Source organism: Corvus kubaryi, unplaced genomic scaffold, assembly GCF_017639235.1.
Source record: "Corvus kubaryi isolate FWS band 111438036 unplaced genomic scaffold, C.kubaryi_AGA036_p1.0 37184, whole genome shotgun sequence".
NCBI lineage: Eukaryota > Metazoa > Chordata > Aves > Passeriformes > Corvidae > Corvus > Corvus kubaryi.
In genome coordinates this window covers 408,724-428,132 of record NW_024581051.1, presented here as the reverse complement: position 1 = coordinate 428,132, position 19,409 = coordinate 408,724, and the positions used below count along the sequence as shown (strand labels likewise).

The following is a 19,409-nucleotide window of genomic DNA, read 5'->3' as shown; positions in this document are numbered from 1 at the left end:
TCCCCTAGTGGTATAATTACAGCACTTACCACTGACTGGCTGAACCAAGCAGTTTTACTAGCTACTGAGCTTTCCTCACACTTGGAATGCAAGAGAGATACTCGACGTCGATTCTCTTTTGTCTATAAGGATGAGATCCTACAAAAGCCTTTCCTTTAGAGGGGGCATTAACAAGGTGTTCCCTTTTCACCCAGTTACTGACTTCCACAGAAGTAGCAGGAAATGAATTTTTACTCTCCTTTTTGTCAAAATTAATTGGAGTATTTCTAAAAGGGGACTGCCTGAGCCACATTGTGAACACAGAAGCTGGGAAAACAGACTAATTACTTCATGTTAAACATCAGAATTACTTATTATTTCTAGCCATTGTTTCTTAGAAAACATTGCTAAAAATAAACCTGAAGTTTATGTAACAATGGCATCAAAAACTTGACCATATCTGGTCTGTCTGGGGAATTTTGAACTTTTTCCTTTTCACCTCTGAACCACAAATAAAGCTCTAGTCAGAAAATACTGCAAACCTAAGGCTCAGATCATGCATGTACAAGTCCCCCCTTTACAAAAATCTCCTAAATCACAGAACCATAGATTGGTTTGGGTTGGAAGGAACCTTAAAGACCACCTAACCATTCCAACCCTGCTGCCATGAGCAGGGATAACTTTCACCAGACCAGGTTGCTCAGAGCCATATCCAGTCTGGCCTTGAACACTTCATGTGACATCCCCAACTTCTCTGGGCAATCTGTGGCAGTGCCTCACCTCCCTCAAAGTGAAGAATTTCTTCCTAGTATCTAATCTAAACCTACTCTCTTTCAGTTTAAATGTTGATAGGTAAGTCATTTAAGGCACCTGGATGAAATGAGCAAGAAAAAGTGATAGCTCGGTTTAGTACCTGCAAGTATGCCTGTATTCGTGAGAAAAAGTTCTGTGACACTTGTAGACATGAACAGCCTGTATAGTGGGACTGGCACGGGCAGGTGCCAGAGCAACAAAATCTGTGTTGGTCCATTGCAATTGGCTGGGATGGCAGTGTCTTTTCTGGATGGGTAATGAAAAACAAAAGTCTGGAATTTCCTGGAAGTCCTGGGGGGATGTTCTGGACCCCTGAAGTTCTGGGTACACACCAGGACTCCTCCAGCCTGCTGCACCATCAGCTGAAGTTTAGATATCTCATTCAGGGCTCAGGAAGTGGACACTGAACATACAATATGTCCTTCCTTCTAAAAACCTGTCCATCATACCGGTTGTGTTGAGAAACAGAAACACAGAAGTGCAAAACTGGTGTTTGATTTTTTAAAAATAAAAGAAAAATAATAATCATAATAATCATCAGCATGTACGGTACAAAAAGCCAGGGAGGCTGCAGCTACAGTAGTCACGGGTCTGCCCTCTGCACCTTCCTCCTGTGGAGTAGATTTTTAAGTTCAGAGTCGGAGGGAGAAATAGGTGCTTAACACCTACTTAGAGCACTTCAATTCCTCTTTTGAACTTGCCGGGGCACAAGGAGCCCCCTTGTCCCAGCGCCGCCTGGGGAGCCTGCGCTAGAGCTCAGCTGGGCCCTGGGACAATGCAGCCCCCTGTTCTGGGCCCGGCTGTCGCACAGAGACTATAATTATCTCTCTTCTAATGACCAGCCAGGCAAGATAACAGTTTTCATGCTATGTTTAGAAAACAATGTCTTACTACAAATTGACGGTTCATTCGTCTGCAAAAGAGTCTCTCTAACAGTCCTAAAGCAGCTGCCATTCTTTTGCATCCCAGTTCCTTTATTTGCTGCACATTTCCCTTTTGGAAAACCTGAGTAAATGCTGCGCAGGCAGCACAGCTTTCTGCTGCCACACAAGAAGCTCAGAAAGGCACAGAAATGCCCAAAAAATCTGTAGCTGTTGAGATTGTATCTCTGTTAGTAAATAAAACCCTGACGGTGTGTCTTGTCAGAGCCTGCATCGCCCTTGTGAACTCTCAAAGCCCCCAGCCCAAAGGGGCTGCAGGCACCGCTGCAAGCACGATGCAGGGCAGCAGTAAAACTGCCTTGTACCGACTCCTGATGATGCCCAGAGGAAAGCAAGCTGATGCAAAAAAGAGGGATGTGAAGGGACTTGTATATAAAATGGGAGCATGTATTACTGACAAACTTTTCTTCCAGCACTGCGGCCCATAGACAAGTCAGGGTCTACTGAAATTCTGTAGGCTCCAAAGGCATCTGTGGGGTAGCTGTACTGAGCAGCAGCGACTGCAGCTTGTGTGGGTATAGCTGCCCCTTGCAAAGACCGTGAGGTGCCAGGTTTGGGCAGTCCTGACAGCATGGCACTCATGGGCGAGCTGCCCACGTATTTGCTCTGGGCTCAGCAAACATTCTGCGCCTAACTCTGTGCTGGGGGAGCTCTACATTTAGTGGTGTCTGAGGGCTGCTACCACATCCTCTGCAGGTGCCCTGCCAGCAGAGAACAGAGCCCATTCCCTATTTCTGCAGCCAGCTCACCCTCATCTCGCTTGCCATCTTTTCTGTTCTCCTCTGCAGCAGGACGTGGCTGGGTTGCCTTGGGCTGTCTTTCCTCTTTGGGCTCATTTTTCAGTGACCGGGGCCTGGAAAAAAACCCAGAAAGTGTTGAACAGAAAGAAACTTTCCCAACGGCTTGGAAGCATCAATATTTCTCATGAAAATGCATTTTAATTTCAAAAAATAAATAACACCATCTGCAGCGTTGTCCTTCTCTTTTTAAGCAGAACGCCCAAATCTATAGCTCATATCCTGAACTGGAAACACGTTCGCATTCAGAAGAGTATAAGCATCTCTGGTTCATTCAAATTATCTAGGTTTATGCAGCTCTTAACACCAGTCTTGCTGTAGTGGCTGAACTGACTTTCCAGCACTTCTAAAGTCCATCCCATCTTTGCTTTATCTCCAGAACTTCAGAGTGCATTAAGAGGTCAGTGGCACATTAAGAACACAGTCAGTTACCCTTAATGTGACTCATTCTACAGAACATCCCATAGACACAGATATAAAAAATACATTCAACTTGCATTTGCAAACTGTTACTCAGCCTATCACCTTACAAAATATCTTTGTAAATGTAACACATGTAACACAGCAGCCAACAGTCCTTCAGCTGGCAGCTTGTTTCATATGAAAGAAGTGCATAATTGCCAAGTGACAGTTACACATGCGCCAAAATTTCAGGGAAAATTCTGAATGTTCTTGTGTAGCTTCGTGCAGTCCTTTAATGTCCCCACCAGGATGATCTGGGGATTTCCAACACCTTCAGTCTTGTACACAAAACTGTGGAAATTTTTACCTCTCAAAAATCACTCATTTACAAGGAAGTTTGGACACAGCCATGTCTGTGCCTCTCAATCTCCCTGCCAGGTTCCTTTAGGGACTCAGAAGGCTTCATTCTTTTTTGTTTCCCCCAAATACATCGTTCACCCTTCAGCCCATAGAACAGGGGTGAGACATAGAGGAAAGCTGGCAGCAGTGCTGTGTATTCTGGCCGTGGACAACTTCAGTGAGTCAGAGCTACAAAAGGGTAAGGGCTCCCTGACTACAGGGCTATTTTCACAGCTGCCAGCCAGCTGAGGATGATGGGAGTCTGTCCTGCTTGCCTTGGTGGGAGCCCATCCTTCTCACTTCTCTTGCACTGCATCTTCAACACTTCAGAATTTTGTTCTCCTGGGCTTGGCTGAAGAAGTTTTAGGACATGAAGCATAGGAAGAAAGACGCTGTTTGGAAATGAGACTACATGGGTAGGGGAGTGTCCAGATGAGGGAAGTGAGAGGTTAGAGTAGTTCCAATGGAATAATTTGGTACAAATGTTACAAGGGCAATTACTGGCATCACATAAGTCAGAAAAACCTACTTTTACCCTGTTTTGGAGACAGATTTTCCACCAAACTGCATCTCAAAATATGTGGTCATTTGAGACATAAAGCCTCAGTCTTCCGTGGTCTACATCTTCTATTCTCATTGGTGAGATCTGTGTGTAGAAAGAAATACATAGATTAGGGAATAATTAGATTTGAAGTAGAAGCTCATATGGTAATCTCCTAAAGCCAAAGTTCAGAACAAAATTCCTGAGCATGGGATTATGCAATACTGAGGTCTGCAGGCTTGGTTTGTTTTAAAAACAAAAGACCACAAATTAAGAGTTCCTGCTCCCAGTCCATGTGGTTTCCTTTTTTGATCTTGGTCTCTCAGAAACAGAACCCTGTGATTCATTTCTATGCAAAACCAGAAGGTTTTAAAATATTCTAATATACAAAATTAGTAAAAGAGTGTTTCTCAGCAATTTCTGGCTGCACCTACACTGTCACAGTATCCAGGACTGGGCTCTGGAGGCCACTTTCTCTGCCATCATGTTTTCTAGCTCTTCATTTCCCCTCCAGGGCACTCAGATACCAAGGAATGTAGTTTTGGAAGCTTAGCTATTCCTCATGTTGTCTGCATGACCCATATGTTAGAGAGACCACTCCTGCCAATTGCCAAGGGCTGCCAACACACATGCCATAAGGCTGCACAGCTTGGCCCTCACTGTGTCATGTCTCTCACCAGCACCTCCACCAACAGCATGTCTTCAGAAAACCAGCACTACCCATAATAGCCTCATTTATAGTGCTGGCACTCATTCAAATCCATAGCTCACTTTCCTCCCAAAAGAAGCCTGGAGCCCCGAGATGTCTTCTTCAGTCATTAAAAAATGGAAACACTACTCACAGGTCCATGGTTTTCAAAGTGTTCCCCAGAAGAGCCCTCGTCAGGTGAGAGACCTCAGCCTGACTGTGCCTGCTGGGTTGCAGGTGGGCTGCAGACCAGCATCAGGTGGGAGGGATACAACTGGAACAGTCTGTAGCAAAGGCAAAGCAGCAATGACCACGGGCTGGGGAGGGTCATGGGCAGGGTATGGAGGAGGGTGGCCATGCAGAACGTCCTGGGGTGTGGGGTCGGGCATCCTGACCCTCAGCAGCTGACCCTTCAAGGAGGCAAGTGATTTGGAGGTCCCAAAAAAGCAGCACTAGAAGATGACTGAGGGGCATAAGGTGGTTTTGGCTTTTGTAGTGACGTCATTGTAGTACAGGTTAGTTTTTTCTAAACTAAAGGTATCCGAAAGATATTTATCTGAGAAGGCTTGAAGGAAACATTTCCAATTAGAAATAATGCAGTTAAGAAGAAATAACATTTTTTGAAAAGTACAAAATATATAAGGAAAAATGTTATGCAGTGCAAGGAGCATGAGACTATCATTTTTAAGAGATCGGTAATGCAAAATTGAAACTAACTTCTTAACTTCAATTTTCTGGTTTCCACCACAGAAGTGGATTTCAGCTTAGGCTTTCAAAATGGTTTCTACAGCATTCTTGTGTTTCCTGATTTGCTGAAGACCTTTTGTGAAAGGTGGTTCCTTGATCAAGTTGTCATTACTAGACATAAATTAATTTCACCACTTACTGCCTTACTTCAAACCAGTGCCACATGCCAGGGTAGTTCCAGTTTTGGTTTGTTTTTTTTTTAATAACAAATATTTTCTGACTCCTTATCCAACCAGTCCCTGGCTTTGGCATGGGACATCACTAGTCATACAAACTGTAGGAGTTACTAAATTGATAAAAGTTTTCCGTGAGCTATTGTATAAATTTACTAGCATGCTTAACGATGAGTTTGGCTTTTGATCTAGACATATAATTCACTTTTGTAGTAAAGGGTTACGTGTAGCTTTAATAAGCAGAGAGTAAACATCCTAAGGTTTCTCTAAATTTCTGCTTCTAAGTTTCTACCTAAAAAAAAATGTTGTTTTGTTTGAACATGCTACAGAAATTCCAAAACCATCCCCAGGGTTATGTGCAGTTTTTTCAGTGCCTTTAACAGAAATTCTTTGCTTTCAGACTAAATATGTACCTTTAGGGCAATTCTGAGACACGACACCAATTCTTAGTTTGCAGGCAGCACAACAGCATGGTTACTCCGCGCTCTTTATTGTCCAATCTGAGAAACCATGTATTGCACTTTAAAAAGTCACTTTGACCTGTTTGAACTATTTGTTGGAAATAGAAAATGGCACATTTTCTAAAAAAAAAAAAGAAAGAAAGAAATGTGGCCACAAATCTCATGCTACAAAGCTAGCACAACCCTCCGCGGCACTGCTGAATTGCAAGTACTTGCCTCTGCCCTCTACTTCTTGGGAAAATGGCAGTGCCAGAGATTGATGGCACCTGGCTGGGGTCTGAACGATGTTAAGCAGAAGTAGTCAAATTAGAAAAGGGGAAGAAGTTTTTCTGAGAGTGAGGGGGGCAGATACGTGAGCAGACAAAAGCCATGGTGGGGAGGAGAACAGAGGGAGGAATTTTTCTGGATAGGGATTCACAGGTTTAAGCTAACAGCAATTCCCAATGAGGTACAAAAGCTGTGCATCAAAATGAAAAATTAATGCATAATATATTAGCAGAAACCAGGAAAGCACACTGTAATGGTCCCCAAAGAAGTCATCATCCAGATAGTCCAAATTATATTTTCTCTGTGGGTGGGTGACATATTCTAAATGTATCCTTCCTTTGCTGGAAGGGACAGGTCAGACCAACATAATTGATGGCTTTCTTGCTGAGACAGATGAACGTGTATAATCATTGCAGTTTTATTTAAGCTCTGAGAAAGGTCTGGCAAGTTAAATCACACTGTAGTCTTAAATAAATTACTTTCTTCTGAAAGAGCTCTGTGGTAAGTAGAGAAATCATCGTCACTGTTACTTCAACCTTATGTTTTAATTTCAGGGCATTGCATGAACACAAAATGAGTAGTGCAGAGCTGCTTGCATTTTTTTGTCTCTAAATTGCTGGATATAGCATCTCTTCATTATACTTACCTGAATGAGAGCTATTTTAGACTGAATTCTTCTTGCCAACCTGCATATAAACATTTGTTCAATCAGCTCAGCAAAAAATTACTCCTGTGCCCAAAGTGCAACTTAGGTAGAATTTAGACCTCTGAATCCACCCATACCTCACTTCAATGACTTGAGAGTGACTTGACAGGTACCCCACAAGAGGTACTGGCTACCAGCAGTCCCCACAGCCCTCCTGTGAGCCAGGAACCTCATGGAGCAGAGCAGGCACCATTTTAAACATTATGTGGCAGCCACAACAATCAAAGTCTTGTAATAAAAAGCAAGTGGTGAGAAACTTTAATCAGGGGTAACTGTATCAGGGCTGTCCATGGCCTCAGAGAGTTTGAACCCAAGTTTTCTTCATTACTAAAGAAGTCCCCCATCATCAGACTCCAGGGCACAAAAGGTTGGGAGACCCCAATTTTCTGTGACAAAGAAGGACTCATTTGCAACCAGAAATGCCAAACATGGGGTCAGAAAGAAAGCAAGTGAGGAGGGGACTGACTTGCCACTTGCATGGGAGCGGAGGAGAGCCAGAGTCTCCCTGCTTCCTCTTCCCCATCTGAATGTGCAAATCACGGGCCTGCAGCAAGAAGTGGCTGCCCTGAAGGTGGGGGACCACCACTGCCCGGATGTGGGATTCACACGGCCACGGAAAGCATCTGGCAAGCAGGCTGTGGCTACACTGTCTTAGGAGGTAAGGAGTATGTTAATGCAAAGAATCTTTAAGTGGAAGAGCACAAGCTGTCCCCAGGCCCAGAGACTCCTTTAACAGTGGTTTCGTTATTCATTTTACTAAACACACAACTGCTGAAGGTGTGACATATGATACTTCTTACAACCCCTCTACCACAAGGGAAAGACCTGCAGCCATTGAAGCCTTGTTGGCTTTCTGAGACACTGAGTAATTAAGTAGAGCGTTACTACTGTGCTCTGAAGCTCAGCAGTGCTTCCAGGAAGCAGTTTTGCATTCTTTCATATATGAAAGAAAACAGGTGACCGTTCACTCACCTTTTTTTATAGCAGCAGGTGACGAAGTCTATGATATTTTTAAATTCCTGGATGCATATATTCTATTTCAGACTATTCTATTATTCTATTTAAGTCTATCCTCCCATGCAGACAAGCTCACCTCACAAAACAGCACCTCGGATCTTACATTTTGTGACCTGGCCTGGAATACCTACAGGCTAATCTAAGCCTCCGAAATGAACTATAGCTATCAATTCAAACTTTCTCAGCAAAACTCAGTACCTCCAGTTTTTCAGAAGGCAGCCACTTAGATATTCTTTTTATGTACAGACTTCCAGAGCAACTCAGTGCACCGAGGGTACATAACTTCTTCCCTCTGAAAAGAAAGGGGGTGAAACTAAACCACATGTGACAAGTGCCAGTCATATTACCTAGCGTGCACCAAAATGAACAGTTCTTGTACTGCCAAGCAAGGTACAACACTATGGGTACAGAGTATGAGCATGAAACAAAGAAAGGGTTAAACAATTTAAAAAGAAAACCAAACAACAAAATATAAAATGCTTTCCTCTAGAAGATGACGATCAGTTCTTGTTTATCTGAATCGGTTTATTCACACTTACACCCAGCCCACTTGATTTTCCCATGAAGGGCACATATTTAACTCAACCCACAGTTCTTAGAGATCATGCTGTTAACTCCATGCCACTTGCTCAAATAGCTTTCAAACAAAGTCCATTTCTGTTTTTCTTTATGTTGCCAGTGTTGCTGAGATATTAGAACCCCTTGAAAAGGAGAACAATACCACACACTACTATGGTACAAAGAGAGTATACAAATTAATTTCTGTGGCACAGGAGATTACAGGAGATAAACTGCTTACTCCTGCAGAGGCAAAGCACATGGCCCTAGCAAAGAATTTCAGCTTGCACGTGGAACGGACAGCAGTGCCTGACACCAAAAACCAAGGACTTAAAAATCTACACTTCCTCCAGAAAATGTTACAGTTTGCCATACTGTGACAGTTTATGTGCATTTAAACCATCTGTTTGTTTGTAGTATGTAGCAACTCTCTGAGATCTTTATAAAAGTCAAGTTGCTAATAAAAGGTCAGTATAAAAATCTTACTTTATACACAGAAAGAATGGTTTGCTAACTCTGTTTCTCCACTAACATTCAAGCTTTTTCAAGTGTTTGTGCTCAGGAAAAAGTAATCAACAAAATAGTCTTTCAAATAGACCTTTGATTTTAAAAGGTAAAATATCAGCAGCATTAGGAAACTCTGAAGGAGATGCTTCTTACTACATTTGTACTTAGCTGGGATTGAAGCACATGTTAATGTAATGCATACACTTAATAGCTTTCCTAGGCATAAGAGTCACTTCTGTAATGACAGTCTGAAGGATTCAGATGGGAAAATATGCTCTGATAAACAGAGATCCAGCACACAGTTTAGGAGATTTAATAGTGAATAGTCACTACTTCCCAGTTCTGATTGGGACTGTAAATACTGCCTTAATAGAAATCTGATTAGGAGAAATCTCAGCAAAACTCACGCTCCAGACTAATCCAAAGTAGAAACTTTTCTGTTTGTTTTAATGGGATCTATTCATTTTGTAAAGGAACAAAGGAAGTACAGGTTTGTATTCAATAGCAAAGTATCATTCTTGATCTACAGATAAAACATCCCCAAACCTTTCAGTGGACCTACACAGACTAAAAAGTCTGTTGTAATTATGGGTTGGAGCCCTGCTTTCCCGTTCCTTCCCAGAGAAAAAAAACAAAAAACAACACTGCTTTATTGCAAGCTGTTGATCCCTTTACCAGCCTGAAGAAGCAGATGCCATGCTAGTGCACACTATAGGAGATCTCACATAGCTTAAATCAGGTGACACCCTAGGCCCCAAATACAATGAATGCACACAGACTTCCCACAACAGAAAGCCTGGAGCTTCTATGCCTGATGCTTAATAGTCAGCAGTGTAAATCCTCCTGTGCATTTCCCCATGTGACAGACCAAGGTCTAAAGGCCAGGACCACCCCTTGGAGTACTGTCACCAGAGCTGTGTCACAGGATGTCTGTGCATTTCTCCTGATGTGCCACTGCCAAATGTAGAAATTAATATAGTGGCAAAAATAAGTTTCTTTACTATTATAATTTATTTCCATGAAGATACTAGTATAAGCTGCACCAGAAAAGGTACTGAATCCACAGTAAGTGCTTTTCTGTTTAGCTAAACTGTTAAGTAAATCTAACAGCCTTGTCTAAATCCTTCCGGTGTCTTCCTTATTGATAAAGAACTGTTATTGCAGGCTGAGGGTTCTGCTGAACTCTGCTGAACCCCTGACAGGCTTTACATATTAAATCCTTTTAGATTTATTGGCTTCTTTCTGCAGTAAATTAATAATAATTTAGGAACAAAAGCCCACTTTCTGTTGCCATGAAGAGCAGTGCCCACCAGCAGACTAGGTAGAGATGCTGGTGCAATGCAATTGCAGGCAAGCCTAGGGTACTGCCACCCAAGAAGACCTGGATGGCTCCAGGAGTGGCTGGCCATGCCCTGGGGACAGCAGGGCTGGGGGGCAGCAGGGCCTTCAGAAGGCAGTGGGAAGTCTTGTGCAGCACTGGTGATACAGGTGATTACACATTTTGTAAGACAGGAAAAGTTAGGCAGTATTGGACTCTCTCCGCAGAACACACAGCAGCCCACCCATGAAGCCAGATTTTACACGAATGCTTTACCATCTCAGACCTCTTCTACTCTAATTAAACTGGTGAAGAAAATATCTCAGCACCAAGTCAAATACTGTCAGGACAAATTCACACAAATCTCTTTGACTTTAAATAAAGGTGCCGCTGCTGAATTTATTCACTGCAAATTTTGGGAATGCTCATATTAAGTAAGATGCCTTTTGCAAAGTCTAAGCCAGTGTCAGTATAATCTTTAATGGTGCATGGTAGTTCTGCAAATGAATTGCAACTCTTATTCTGCCTCTTCTTTTTCAGCGATTGACCTAAAGTGAAAATCCTTTGAAGGAGAGCAATTGTTTGATACCTCTGTTGTGTTAATGGGTTGAAACATAAAAGAGAGGAGAAAAGCATCTAAGTTTCACTGAGCGCTCTTCTACATCTTGTTGCTACTTCTTTTAACAGCTTCACAGTGGAAATACACTGCAGTAAATGCTTAAAATGGATTTTTGTTCCAAAAGATGGGCAACGCTTTTTAATAGAACCTATCCATGACAGCAGAATATCACCACATAACTGCTCTTGCTGCTATGGCTTGTACAGCCTGGGGTCACCCCCACTGCACTGCCCATCATTTTTCAGAAAGACACAGTCACCATGCTGAGCCACTTTCCATAGCCCCTGGATTCAGTTCAATGGCTTCTGAGAAACCTCTGCTGCTTTCAGCTTTAGCAGCCTAGCAGGAAAACTTTTTCAGGGAGATCACCAAGGAAAGACATTGTGCTATTAGGAAGTGACACTGTTAGTATGTCCTGGTATTTGAAATTCTCCAACTGTGGCACAGAAACAAAAATCAGAGGTGCATCTGCTCTATGTGAAAAGAGTTATAAATTATATAGACGTATTACTGGCTAAACACAGTTTAGGTTAGCCTACTATTTTAGTCATCCTCATAGCATGTGGCTTGCTTGAAAAAGAGGAGCAATTAAAGTAAAAATATGGAAACATCTTATAGGAAGACAGAATGCAGATTTTCTTTCTCTCCTGTATCTGCCTTCTTAGTCTAACTTTCTGGGGTGACCTACTGATTAATTATGAGTGCCCAACACAGGATTCCTTCAACCATCATGAAATAACAACAAAAGCAGCAGGTGATGCCAAAGAGGAGCTGAGAGGGGTTATCTCCACAAAGTTTAAATTCTTGTAGCCTGGCCAAGAGCTTCAGGGATGGCAGGGGTCATGGATGCAGACCCAGAAAAAAATGTTTTCCAGATGTTCTGACAGAATCCTCTTAATCTCAGGTTCTCACGTATGTACATACACATACACATCCACATCCTCAGAAAAGGAAAGAAACCAGTAATTTGGCTCACAAAAGATGGAATAATTGCAAAATACTGTATGCAACATCTGTCAGGAGTAAAAGGATTTATTTATGTTCCCCATATGATATGAGATTACCTGGTGTGGTTTGATGTGCAGAAAATACAATTAGGTGATTATTTCTCAGAAGAGCAGTGAACAGATTTGAATAGATGTCAGAGCATGTCCGTGCCCATCATGCCCTCTCCTGATGCTGGCTTCTGAAGTAAGTATGTGAATGAATTCTTGGTTTCCTGGAGCAAAAGACAAATTTTGGAGACAGGTGAAAAATTAGTCCATGGGAGTGTGACAGCCCAAACACCATCTCCTCTGGGGACATCAGCTCTTCTACAAAGGGTGATAAGAGGATGCAGCATGTGAGGACTGTGAAAGGTTGAAGAAGAGCGCACAGTCCCTCTTTCCCCACCGTTCCTGTCTCATCTGCAATACCTCCAAATGAAGCCTGATGTACTCTTCTTTTCCTTTTCAGTGCTCCCTAGCAACGCTTCCAGATTTTTCTTTACTCACCATGAAGGCCACAGTCATTGCAACCTTCTTTGGTAAGTATAGTTGATGTGCTGCAATCAGTAGTTTATGGGTTTGTACTCTCCTGTCCGGGATGCCCAGTGGCTGCTGACTTATTCTCTTCCCTTTGGACTCCACAGCTGATGAAACTCTCAGTGGCACATGTAAGCCTTGGCACAGATTTTCAGAAATGGGCTACACAAACTTCCTGACTTTGGCATAGAAAAAGCATTAATTACTTGCAGAGATCTCTAAGTACATTACCAGTTGCATGCAGTCCATATCAGGTGGGCCTGAAAAGTGTCTGTAATGTGAAGATTCCCTCTAAAGAAAAATCAAGTGTTTAAATTCTCCCTGTTCTTGCTCTTTCCATGAACAAGATGGTACCAAAAGGTTATAAATGTGTCTTATTTTCTTTCCCCTGGCAGTCGGGGTCTCACTTTTTGGGAGCATGTAGAAACTCCAGAACTTGCATTTCATCTTACATGAACACTCTGGTTGTGACATTCCCAGACAATATTCCCTCTAGCTGTTATCCTCAAGTCTGTCAGGACAGTTGTTCTTAGTTCAAATTCATAGCAATCTATGTAGTTTTTCTACATAAATTACCAGATTAATTTCTCCACATTATATTATGGTATAACATTCCAATTAGTTGAGATATTGCATTTTATTTTCCACTCATGCATTCTTTTTTTTTTAACTACAATTTTGCCCTGGTTACACAACTGCACCACTGACAAAAGGCCCCAATACTGCATCTACGCACTATCACTTCAGACAGTGTGAGACTGCTTTTGCTTTTGAGCAAGTTCTAGGTGTGATAAACTCTATAAACTCTGCAATCAGTCTAGGGGGAGAAGAGCATAAAAGAAAGAAATTAATTCTGTTGCATATTCTATTAAGATTATCTTAAGAAATGACAAAAGGATCATCTTAGATCACATCATAGAGAGTTTCAATTCACTTTGAAAGCTCAGAGAAGGGAAAGGTGAATATGAAAGTCAATATATTTGTAATGAAGTTATCAATTATCCATAATACAGTGCTTATAAAATAAGCCCAGAGGATAAGGAGGTTCTGTATGTCATCACTTAGCAAGCGAACATAACAAGTAAGCTACATGCATTTATAGGGATGTATCTTTTAATCTAACAGCATATGTCTCTTTTACTACTACACTTTTCAAATCATTATCCTGCTTACTGAAGAAAATGAGTGCCCTTGCTGTGACAGGATACTGGGACATGCCACCCTAGAAGCTCATACAGTCTGTAATGCTGCCCAGTATCCCACACCTGCTGCCACCAGCGAGTGAAACATTGCAACACAAAATTACAGGGTAACTTTCCCAAAGGGCTGTTAAGAAGAATCTTTCACTCCCGAGCTTCCCGGCTGCTTTATGCACAGAGCACATTGTTTCATTAACATTCCTATCACACCAATTACAAAGAGTTCCCACTGCTTGCGGAAATACTTTTGTGGTTTTCTGGACCACATGGACTCCATGGCATCTTTAGACAGTGAGTTCCACAGATGAATATGTGAACTGAACTGATCTTTAATCCCCTTCAAAGAACTTCCCCACAGTAGATGCCATCATGACTGCAAAGTTAACCACCAAGTAGAAAACTAGATGTGGCTGAAAAAACTCCTATTTCAGGTTTTCAACCTGTTGATTCAAATTTGAGAAATCTCATGCACAGGAGGTTGTGGCAGCTGATGTTGATAGTCCTCCTTTTTCCTGATACTATCTTTGTTTTTTCTAGGTGTGTTTCTTACATGTACATACACAGCCAAGGATGCCACAAAGAAGACAAAAAAGGCTAAGCTATGTAAGTGGTCTCAGTAGAATTTTTGGCTCTTTTACAGCAGACGTGTAATAATGCATAAGAAAGGTGCAAAGTGAGATTATATTCTGGTAACTCTTCACAATTGTCTGGAGTGAATGGCATATTTTAGCTAAAAGATTCTTTTATTGAAAACAAATCACTAAGTAAAGTGTGCATCACTTAACATATATAAAAGGAAAATTTTGTAATTCACTACTAAAATGTATCTTCATAGGTCATTAGGTACCACACAAGAATCAAAGCAAGCACTAATGTTTTCACAGAGAGAGAGAGAGAGAGAAATACATTAAATGAACCAGCTTTAACACGAAGCATATGTAGCTGATTAGTGTGAGACAAGTGGTGCATGTCTGTGCACTAGGATGTTTAAATTTCAGCTATACTACTGCAGGACCATTCTGTCTGCAGATTATTTTGCTCATGTAGCTGACAAACAAGCCTGCTGCGAGGTTGTAAATGCACACTTAAACCCCTTGTTCAAAGTAAATTGTACCCAGCAAAAAGTTTTAAAAATTAAGGGCAAGATAATGGGCTGTGACTGCAGCCTGACATTATAGATGGCACAGAGCTACATGAGCACAGCGGGAGGCTTGGGAAGCATCCCTACCCCCTCCTTCCCACGTGTTAACCACAGGCTGGGTGACTACACTTCTTTCTCTCTCCAGCAAAGTGTCATAACAGATATTTCCTTCAGAGAAGCAAACAATTCTGAAGGTCAGAAATATCCACAGGCTTCCTTATTCCATCCTTAGTTACTGCCACATCCCTTGGTACAGCGGTTATTATGTGTTATGTTGCAGATGCAGAAGACACAGATGTCTTGTATCCCAAAACTATTGAAATGAAGGCTTAAGAGGAGGGCATCCCTGTCACTCAGTTACTCACTGTTTCATGGCAAGATCACTCAGCTATGAAAACATTCAATCTGACTTTATCAAGATTTTGCATTCACAGATGTACCCCAGATTGATTGTGATGTCAAGGCGGGGAAGATAATCAATCCAGAATTCATTGCAAAATGCCCTCCTGGATGTCAAGATGTAAAATACCGTGTTTATGGCACAGACATTTATGCTTCTTTTTCCAGTGTCTGTAATGCTGCAATTCACAGGTGAGTGAGTTGAAATGAGCGAGGCACTCAGACAAAACTGTCATCTCGGTGTAGGGTGCTTTCGACTTTTCAAATTCTTTACTTCCTTGTAGGTTTGATTGCAGGCTGCTGTAGAAAACCTGAGAGAAAGACCATGTGTGATGGAATGGATCTATTCTTAAAAAGTGCTGTCAATCCTGTATTCCTATAGAAATTAGTTGTGTTTGAAGAAGTGTCTCACCTTTGGAGAAATGGCTTGAGATTTCCAGATCTCTCATTCATGCATAACAAATTACTATTGTACTATTATTATTCAAGTGGAAGAAGAGATGGAGCTGCTACTACTAATAAATCTTCAGAAAAAATAGGTATATCACCAGTGATGAATACATATAACTCTCATACTTCTGGGATTGGTTTGTTTCTCTGGGTTTGAATTTAACTGTCCTTGACATCAAAGACTGAGTAATGTGCTCTCCTGCCACATAAAAGGACACTGCAGGAGGAAGTGAGTAACATAAATTTTGTAGCACAAGTTTTTCAGAGTTTTATTAGCCATGCAAAAATGTGCATAAAATTCTAATGGAGGATAACTGCACTATCAAAACACACCGCACTCGGAGGCGGGATGCAGAGGCAGGATGTATTCAGCTGAAAATGCAGCAAGAAGTTATAAAGCCTGATTGACAGCTTGACTTAGTTCGGAGTTATTGGAGCTACTGCTGTGCTTCCAGTTCTGTGAAATACCTGGCATCTCGGGTAAAGTGGGGTGGATAGTTAAGGCTTTGGGACTTCACCCCTTGCCTCTGCACTGCTCAGCACTTAGGTTGAGGTGCCTGTGTGTGCACAGGGCTGCCACCTCCTGGCAGCTGTGCCCGCTCAGCCCTCGCTGGGGAGATGACTGCCAGGGGACCGGCTTTCCGACGGCAAACTCCTCCGTCAGATACTAGTGCACACTGGAAATTGTCTTGGCATTCAGAATTAGTCCCAAAGGGACGTTAAAAAATACTGGTAGCAACTGCAATCTCCCTGTAGCCTGGCTGGCTGTATTGTTACAGTGAGGGTTTCAGTTTTTCTCATTTGCCAGCTGGTTTTGGCCTTATTAACTGAAGTGTTGCAGTTCCACAGACAGGGAATTTCTTCTCCAGACATTTATTTTAACAGCAGCTTCTCGCAATTATCAGAGAAAACTACACCTCTAACATGCTCTTCAACCCTGTTTGTTGCCCAGTACTTATTTTCCTGCCTGGTCATTACTGCCAGCCCTACATCTCCCCTACAGTCACGGTTGCTTCCAGGTTGACCTGCTATTCTAGTGACGCCAGAGCAGGTTGCATACACTGAAGATTTTCCATTTGTCTTGAGGTACATGTTACAGCACGTGGTAAGCACCACTTGACGTGCACCACACCTGGAGTCTGCCAGGTCTTCTACAGCTTCCAGCAATATTGTGTCCAGTTTACTCCAGGCTGAGGTCAGGAACAGCCTTGGGTTTTTGCAGAAAACACATACTGAAACTCAAAGAAAACACATTCTGTCACATGGCTGGCCTGAAACCTCCTCTGAGTACCTCTGCCTGTATCTTCAGTCATTCAATCAAGCTTGCAGGAATTTTAACGAAGGCAGGGGCTTTTTCTTGTGTGCAACTAGGTCAAGCTTAAACAGCAGACCAGTAGATCACTGGGAAGAGCAAAGAGATCCTGACAGCTCTTAGCAACAAACTGCTCTTCTGTGTGGGAAGAGCACAAATATTTCTTAGCAGCAGACTTAGTAGTAGCATCACAGCCCCACCACTACACCTGGTTTAAAGGTAAAAGGAAACACTTCATACCTCTTGCATTGTAGAAAAGTTTTGAAGTTTTTTGCGGAATTTCTGCCTTGAGACACTGTATTTCCTCCTTGCAGTGGTATCATTGACAACACAGGTGGGAAGATCCTTGTCCAGAAAGTCGCCGGGCACTCTGGTTACCGCGGGAGCTTCTCCAATGGTGTCCGGTCCCTGTCACTGCCACGCTGGAGGGAGTCCTTCCTCGTGTCAGGTACCATTCTGGGGTGGGGCACTGGAGCCACCTGCCCTCCCCACCTGCTCCCAACCACTGATTGCTGGGCAGCAATGGGCAGAGGTGGAAGCAGCCTCTCATTTTACAGACCTTGTTAGTCACCACAGGCCCACCCCGCCTAGCTTTGGCAGGAATAGTGCATTTGAGACACTTCTTGTTCTGAGCTTTCCATATAACCTGCAAAGAGACATGCATCCTGCCAGCAGTGGGCTCAGCTCAGCCCAGTGCAGGTCTGAGCCCACTGCAGGAGCAAAGGCTGTTCTGGAATGAGTCTTGGAAGGCACCTTAACTCCAGCTATTGATGTATAAATTTTGCACCCTGGTAAGCAGTGCTGCCGAGGGACCTGAAAGGCCTTTTGGCCATTTGAAGCATCCTCAGCCTGCATCTGAGTTTGCATCTCCTGAAGTGGCTTCAGACATGTCAAACCCCATATAGCCCTACTGTATGTATGCTAACCCTGTATTAAGCAATTTGATTGATGCATCCCAAGTACGTCAGGAACTCTCTGTTAGCCAAACAGTTTTGATATCTAATCAGTGCAGGTAAATCCATCTTAATTTAATGCATTCCTTTTTCCCCCCCATAGTATATATGGTAACCCACTTTCATTTACCAACAAAATGCAGAGATTTAAAAAAATTTTTTTTGCAGATTAGATCCCCTTTACCCCAACTTCAGATTATCTTAAATCCACTTGCACTCATTCTGTGTGAAAGAGGGTTTGCTTGACCTTGCTTTACATTAAAATTCTAAATCTAACACTGGACCAGTTCTTGCTGGTCTGCACTTTCGGAGGTTTAAGATAGGTACAACCAATTGGTGTTAGTTAACTATATCATTCCTGGAAAAATCAACAGCTCAAGCAACTGAATATCTACTAAAAATAATGTGCTTTTCATGTGAAAATTTGTGGACAGCAAAGGAGGTCTCAGAAACTGACCAAAACAGTCATCTTGATTTTGCACTTATGTATTTGGATGCACTTTTTAAAAGTAGTCTGCCATGGGTACACCATATTATGAGAAGGATTTACTTTGGATGAGCGGGAACTTCCTCGAGTAGCTGAATTTCTGCTTGTACTTGTTGCAGTTTTTTTCTCCAACAAAAAGCACATTGTAATTCTGGTACATAAACGGGAAATAGGATTTTTTTTTTTTTTTACCTCAACAGCTGCTCAGTTGTTATCCCATAAAACTGTAGAAATTCTTCCATGAAACGGTAGGGATTTTTGATTTATGATAATAAAACTTTATTCTTAAATAATGAGACACTAGGAAAGAAGGTACAAGAGACAGTTGAAGGAGTATATAAAAGGAGATGATGAGAAACCTGGGTATGTGCAGGCGTGATGAAATTTGTCCCCCATGCACTTAATTCTATGCACACTGAGTGCTCTCATTGATGACAGCAGAACTCTTAGTTTATAAACTCGCTCAAATGTATATTTAGTATATCATATAACATATATATCATATTTTATATGTGAATAGGAAGAAAACTTTCACTATACCTACTGAAAACGTGAGAAATTTAGAATTTTAGAGAAATTTAGAAGACTAAAACCCAGGAAGGTTGTGCTACTTAGCAGCCTGAGGCTGAATGCATACAGATCTTCTTCTCAGAAAGAGAAGAGCTGGGGATGGATTTTTTGTGATTATGAGTCATAAAAAGCCAGAGTTGCATAAAACATTCCCCAATAAAAATATAAAATCACCTAAGGCATTAATTTCAGGACAGCTTTAGAGCTTTAGAACTGAGTTCCCTATTCTCCAGCTGAATTCTCTTTCAGCAGACCAGACCTGTATGCAACACGGCACCCTGGGAATGTGCCAACAGTTTATTCCTAGTTAGGATATTGTCACCGATGTTTAAATTGTGAATGAACATGCATACAAAAGAGCGCAGAAGAGGAATCCTTGGGGGACCCAGGAAATAAAGTGGCATGATTTAGGGGCAGTGGAGAAGGAGGTCTGTCCTCTGGG

The 19,409-nt window shown here is 42.1% G+C and overlaps 1 protein-coding gene and 1 long non-coding RNA gene across 12 annotated transcripts in view; one reads left to right on the top strand and one right to left on the bottom strand.

Moving 5' to 3' along the window:
• Positions 1–12,300, bottom strand: part of LOC121661629 — a 29,625-nt gene extending 17,325 nt beyond the window's left edge. For both annotated transcript variants that reach the window (XR_006015054.1, XR_006015055.1), the window contains exons 1-3: positions 11,998–12,300; positions 3,861–8,223; positions 2,483–2,586 (exon numbers count right to left, since the gene is read on the bottom strand). This is a non-coding gene — a long non-coding RNA (uncharacterized LOC121661629). The remainder of the gene's footprint in view (positions 1–2,482; positions 2,587–3,860; positions 8,224–11,997) is intronic.
• VIT (vitrin) overlaps positions 1–19,409 on the top strand; it is a 54,619-nt gene that overhangs the window by 1,721 nt on the left and 33,489 nt on the right. For all 10 annotated transcript variants that reach the window (XM_042022002.1, XM_042022007.1, XM_042022006.1 and 7 more), the window contains exons 2-5: positions 12,389–12,458; positions 14,193–14,258; positions 15,231–15,387; positions 17,272–17,405. In XM_042022002.1, the coding sequence (XP_041877936.1) occupies positions 12,428–12,458; positions 14,193–14,258; positions 15,231–15,387; positions 17,272–17,405 (388 nt within the window). In that variant the 5' untranslated portion in view covers positions 12,389–12,427. The remainder of the gene's footprint in view (positions 1–12,388; positions 12,459–14,192; positions 14,259–15,230; positions 15,388–17,271; positions 17,406–19,409) is intronic.